The 6,174-nt window shown below is 40.4% G+C and overlaps 1 protein-coding gene and 2 non-coding genes across 3 annotated transcripts; all 3 read left to right on the top strand.

Annotated features, from left to right (window-relative positions):
- The first annotated feature begins 2,452 nt into the window (after window positions 1-2,452).
- rps5 (ribosomal protein S5) lies at window positions 2,453-5,727 on the top strand. Its single transcript, XM_085148196.1, has 6 exons — window positions 2,453-2,568; window positions 3,377-3,480; window positions 3,724-3,933; window positions 4,448-4,576; window positions 5,386-5,484; window positions 5,611-5,727. Coding segments are annotated over exons 1-6 (612 nt in total). The 5' UTR covers window positions 2,453-2,567; the 3' UTR covers window positions 5,680-5,727.
- On the top strand, window positions 3,519-3,651 carry LOC146493031 (small nucleolar RNA SNORA3/SNORA45 family). The gene has a single exon (XR_014872156.1). It is a non-coding gene; the product is annotated as a small nucleolar RNA SNORA3/SNORA45 family (small nucleolar RNA).
- On the top strand, window positions 5,177-5,308 carry LOC146493030 (small nucleolar RNA SNORA3/SNORA45 family). The gene has a single exon (XR_014872155.1). It is a non-coding gene; the product is annotated as a small nucleolar RNA SNORA3/SNORA45 family (small nucleolar RNA).
- Window positions 5,728-6,174: the final 447 nt, after the last annotated feature.

Here is a 6,174-nt window from a genome sequence, read left to right as displayed (position 1 = left end):
CTCCAACAATTTTTCATTGTACCATTACAAGGGACAAGAGTGCTAGCAGTCATTGTAGCAGAGGATTAAGGATATGTTGAATTTTATTTAGAAGTGTGAGTCCAGTTTGGTGTTACGTTCTTCCTGCCTGTTTCATGGCAAACCTCCAGTTTTATTGCGGGCTTTGAGGTAAGTGAGCTGTAGTTGTCCAGCTGAGCTCACCAGTGTTGCTGTATCAGCAAAGTTGGCGGCATGCCCCTTTTTATTTGAATAAAAATATTAGTTTATCACTTTAAAAGCATGCAGTGTATCAGACTGTATGTTTGACTGCTCCATCAAACATACCTCCAAGCCGCCACACAAACACGACAGTGCCTGAGCGACGTTAAGTCGTCTACATGTTGAGACTTACTGCCCCGCTCGTCTTGCGTTGAGTCATTTATATGTTTTTCATTCCTCCATCTTTAACCCCGGTGTCTAATTCAGAGTGAGCCTCCGATCTTATCATCAGTTTATTGTAACTATCATTCAGTGCTTTGGACCTTTACTCCATCGCTTTTGTAGATGAAGCCTTAATTTTTTCCCCCCTACATGCCTCAGTATTTCATGCCCATTACCAAAGTGCTACAACACACTGCCTTTAGTGACGGTGCTAAAAACAATGATAGGGAGGGGTGGCATTGGGCATAATAAGACTAGAGAGTGGCAGTGATATGTTAGTGTTTACTGGTCCACCGAACCTCCCATCACATTTAGATATCTCAGGCCTTTTAGCAACCTTCATGTTCCTTCTTTTCTGTTGTTTAAGGGATTCATTTGTAACACTTTTAATTTATACTTGTCGTTCTTATATTTCTCAAAAGGACAAAAAGAGGAGCGTGTATTTGTAAGATCAAACAGAAAAGAAACTTAATGGTTAAGTATGAATTGCACATTGTAAAGAGAAGGGATGTTGTTAAGATAGGGATAATTTTATCTGTGTTCAAGCTACTATGTTAATGTTATTGCATCTGTTGTTCATGTATGCTCGTGCAAAGCCAGAGCTGACCTAATCGCATCAGATGTGGATAGAAGGGGGACATCCCTTCTATCTGTTTAATTTTCTTATTACTAACAAATAATAAATGTGGATATGGACACTTTTTTAAATCCTAAAACATAAAGTACTATTTTAACAGTTTCTACCGTGTTTGTGTTATAAATGAACAGGTGTCAAATGCTGTCAGGTCTTCAATAAAAGACAGTTTTGAGCATTGTTTGTGTTTGTGCTTTGTCCTGTCAGTTAACAACACACATAAATAAAGCCAAAACTGGTCTTGTGAACCAGATGATTTTTTTCTGTACATTTTGCTTCCAAGGACCCAGGCTTTATTGTAATTTTTTAAAGGCTCTTGAACAATAGTTCTCCAGGCTTTCTGAAGGACTTGCAGAGTTTTTCTTTGGACATCGGCTGCTTTTTGACTCATTTGCAATCCAGTCCTTGTACCTGATCATTTCCAGATGAATGTTTTTGTTTGTTTTTTGTTAAGCTGCTTAATCCTGACCTGTGAGTCATTCAAGCACAAAAATGCACAAAATTTACTGGATGAACCACTGTTATTCTCGCACATAACAGATGAGTCAGTAAAAAAAAAAAAATTAATTTCTTTTGGGTCAAATTGTTATCTGTATGGAGGAGGTCAGGAGAGAGTTACTGCAATGAGTGTTTAAAGCAAAGTGTAAAGCCAGTGGAGGCTCTGTCATGGTCTCGGGCTGCTTTTCAGATAGTGGTATTGGGAATCTTGTCAAAATTGATTGAATATGAATACAGAACAGTATGGTCAAATTTTGATTGTCCATCTGATTGTCAAGAGCTTCATTTTTCAGCATGTAAATGACCCCTCAAAAATCTGCCAGTGCATTAAAAGCACACTTGTTAAAAAAAACAAAAAAACAACACACACAGTGGAACATTATCAGTCATGGACTGGCCTCCCCAGAGTTTGGACCTCAACATTGAGACATTGTGGGATTCTCCTGACAGAAAACAAAGGCAGCAACATCCAAAGAAGAGCCTTCAAGAAACCTGGAGAAATATTCCTGAAGACTACTTAAGGAAATGACAAGAAAGCTTGTCTAAAAGGGCTTCAGGCTGAGATGAAGAATAAAGGTGGTCATACCAAATACAGACTTTTCCAGTTTGTTAGACTACCAGATGTATTTTTGCCTTACGTACACTCACACTCACACACTCACACACACACACACACACACACACGTATACATATATATATATATATAATCAATCGAAATTATATGATGTATATATGTATATACATGTATACGTATATATATATGTGATGTAATATAACTGCTTGTTTTTACAGCAATTGTGAAAGTTAAAAGGCCAGCAGCAGCTTTACTAATGTATCCTGTTTGGTTGTTGGGATACGTTGAGTTTGTTGTGTTCAATGACATAAAAAAGACTACGTTTCCCATAAGCCTTTGTACGCCGGAAGCAGCCAAACGCCGGACCGGATATCTGTACACGGCGCCCCGAAAAGGCCCTTTTCCGTCTCAGAGAAGTGTGGTACAGAACGGCAGACACAAGTGAGTGAAAATTTTACTTTTTACTTGCTTCGTAAATCGTGAAAAAGGGACGGATGCGTATCCAAAATCACTGTGGATTTCCATTGTTCTGGAAATTCGTACAGAAAACTTCAGTTTAGTCGAAATGGCGTTTTTATTCCCTCCGAATGTTTCCGTACCTGCACAACAGCGCTGAGCGTTAGCATGCGACTAGCTCTGTAGCACATGTGGATTCTTCACGTTGAGTAGCGGCTCCGATAGATGTCAAATTCAGAACACTAATTCACAAAAAATGTCTATATTAAACTTAATTTCTTCCCTACTAATTAACTGATGCTGAATTTAAACGCACACCTACGCCCATTTATAGACGTCTGTAAGCGTGTAAGTTTGCTAGTGTTAGCGTGATGCAGGCTTCATCTCCGGCCTCGCTGTACTTGTGACTGTCATTGCTTCGCTAAATCTGACCAAACAGTCACTCAATCTCATATTAATATGAATAAATGTGCTTCCTATTAAAGTGTCAAATCGTGGGGTTTTCTGCTTTTTGCTGGAAAGCTAACGTCACTTTGTTTGAACGTAACATTGAGTAGCAGCTCAGTCAAGCTACAGTAGTCTTCAGGTCATTTATTATACACTGATTCGTTATAAGACTTATGTCACATAGAAATGTAATCGAGAGGCCACAGATTTGCAGTAAGGTTCACCTTCACAAACCCAAACTCTTATGTGTAAATGTTGGGGAAAAAAAGACAAATCTGTCATTTATTGTCCTGAAATTATATAATTTTTAAAACAATGTGCCAGTAATGTTGTGGTGTTTCCCCAGTGACCGATTGGGAGACTGCCCCCGCTGTGGCTGAGACCCCAGAGATCAAGCTCTTCGGCAAGTGGAGCACCGATGATGTCCAGATCAACGACATCTCCCTGCAGGTGAGCGGCAGTGTGAAAGATTCACTGTTGTGCTGTTAAGCGAGCCTAGAGTCACGCCTGGACACTCACCTGTTGTCCAGGTGTGCTACAGTGCTCGCAGAGGGAAAGTCTTTGCTTATTCATTGGCTGTAGTCTAATGTGGCCCAGTCAATCACCGGCTCAGATACAATATCTGCCTTTAACGATGCTGTTTTTCAACTTAAAACAGAAAATGATGCTTAAAGATGTCATTCTTCGCTGCAGGATTATATTGCTGTGAAAGAGAAGTACGCCAAGTACCTGCCACACTCTGGAGGACGTTATGCCGCCAAGCGTTTCCGCAAGGCTCAGTGCCCCATCGTGGAGCGTCTGACCAACTCCATGATGATGCACGGCCGCAACAACGGCAAGAAGCTGATGACCGTTCGCATCGTCAAGCACGCTTTTGAGATCATCCACCTGCTGACTGGAGAGGTACTTTCATAGCACTGCTATAGTATGTGTCACTATTAAAGAGATTGTTAATTATAACTACAGAAAAGAAATGATTCCTTATGCTATGAAAATCACTATTGAAGATTACAGAGAACAGGATCTAACTGTGGTATGAGCAGTTTTCAATAATAACTAAAATATAAATAACTTAATTTAGACACAGCGTGCTGAGAAAATGTTTAAAATTTGAATTTTATCTGGGTTTTAAGACAGTATTTCAGCATTGAAAACATTTTTTTAGACAGTTGCTGGATTGTTTATTTTTAGTGAGTTTTGCAGTGGTTGTTGCCAAGCAGACAAGGGTCCGGAGTTAATCTGCATATTTAAGGGTAAATGTGATATTGGCTTTAAACTTTGAGTAAGAAAATTGGGAGCAAACACAAGGATTAACAGCACATTGTGTCAGCTTTCAGATCCAGACTTATGGATCTTTGTCACTACATGTTATGGATTGATTTTTAAAAAATTATCTTCTTAACCTTTTTGTTCCCAGAACCCCCTGCAGGTCCTGGTCAATGCCATCATCAACAGTGGACCCCGTGAGGACTCCACCCGTATTGGTCGTGCTGGTACCGTCAGGAGGCAGGCTGTTGACGTGTCACCCCTCCGCAGAGTCAACCAGGTAACAAACGCACAATTCTTTTTCTACCTCCACGTAATTGTTGATGTCTAATCATGTGACTAGATGACTTTAATGCATCTTTTAGGACATGTAAAGTTTGATGCTTGTTCAGTTTTTTTTCTGGTTTGCACATGACCTTTATTACTGTCAGGTCTGCATACAAGAGTGGTTCTCAAGCGGAAAGATCAAAAGAGAAAATATGAAGCGAAGCTAAACTGAGAAGTTCAGCTTGGCTTCACTTAGCTGAACATTTTAACCCCTCCTATTAGTGATCGTTAGAATTTGCGAGGTTCAGTCTTTTCTCACCTTGTTGGGAGTAAAGGGTTTGAGACCCACAAGCATACAGTAAAGGCAGTTAGTCTCTTAGATTGTGGTAGTCTTATTTTTAACAATTTCATTAATAGCCTCTCCAGTGTAGGTGAATAAATACTTGATTATCATCAGTGCCAGTGTCCTTCTGTCAAAAAGGACAGAAGTACCAAAAAAATGCTTCCATGCAGAAAAACCTCTTTGTCCAACACCATCTTCATCAGTTTTAGCATGGAAATAAATTAGAAAAGGTTCACTGTTTTTTCATGTATTTGTGTATTTGATGTGTTAAACGAGGCTAGAGTCACGCCTGGACATTTTCTGTTGTCTTGGTGTGCTAGAGTGCTCGTAGATTAAAAGTCTTTGCTTATTCATTGGCTGTAGTCTGTCGTGGCCCAGCCAATCACCAACTCAGATACATTTCACTGCTGGCCTGTGGTCATGTCTCTGGAGTTTAACCCGTTTCACCTCACTAACGTGTGCTCCGTCTCGTCTTGCAGGCCATCTGGCTGCTGTGCACGGGAGCAAGAGAAGCTGCTTTCAGGAACATCAAGACCATTGCTGAGTGCCTGGCTGATGAGCTGATCAATGCAGCTAAGGTAACAGACTTAGTGGACTCTGATTACATTCTACCAATTATGTTGGAACCGTTTTAGTGATCAGAGCTGACACACATGAGAAACTGTTCTGAGGCGTGTTAAACTTAAGTTTCTCTCTCTTTGCAGGGTTCATCGAACTCTTATGCCATCAAGAAGAAGGACGAGTTGGAGAGAGTTGCCAAGTCCAACCGTTAAACATGTTCACTTTCTAACGAAACAAATAAATCAAGAAATTTCTGTTGAGTTTGTGTGTTTTATTGGACACCACATACAAGCCTTTGATTCTGTGATGTGAGTTCTGAGTTAAACTACAAGGTAAAATTATCTTATTGGTTAGTGCTACGACAACTTTTCCCTTAATCAGGCTGTAATATTTTCATTTTGGATGGGTGGCGCTGCTGATAGCTACCGTTTTACTGGCTCAAAAGTACTGTTCAGTTACAGTGGCACAGTTGGTCAGCACGGTAGCCTCCCCAAAAGGTGCCAGATTTGATACCATTGATTAGCTGGTGTCTTTCAATGCATGCGTTTGTTTTCTGCAAGTCTCCCATAATTGGTCCTAGGTGTGAATGTGGGGTTGCATGTCTGTACTGTCCCTGCGATAGACTGGTGATCAATCCAAGGTTTCGCTAACAGCTGGGATAGGCTGCTGCCCCACTGAGACCCTGAATTGGACAAGTAGAAAATAAA

This window comes from Neolamprologus multifasciatus, chromosome 22 (genome assembly GCF_963576455.1).
Source record: "Neolamprologus multifasciatus chromosome 22, fNeoMul1.2, whole genome shotgun sequence".
NCBI classification, from domain to species: Eukaryota; Metazoa; Chordata; class Actinopteri; order Cichliformes; family Cichlidae; genus Neolamprologus; species Neolamprologus multifasciatus.
The sequence above is the reverse complement of the archived record's forward strand: the minus strand, read 5'-3'. Positions and strand labels throughout refer to the sequence as shown.

Bases quoted from the DNA above. Each gene is read 5' to 3' on its own strand.
- rps5 (XM_085148196.1), top strand. The intron at 3,934-4,447 runs GTACTTTCATAG...TTTTGTTCCCAG, and splicing joins TCCACCTGCTGACTGGAGAG to AACCCCCTGCAGGTCCTGGT. The intron at 5,485-5,610 runs GTAACAGACTTA...CTCTCTTTGCAG, and splicing joins AGCTGATCAATGCAGCTAAG to GGTTCATCGAACTCTTATGC.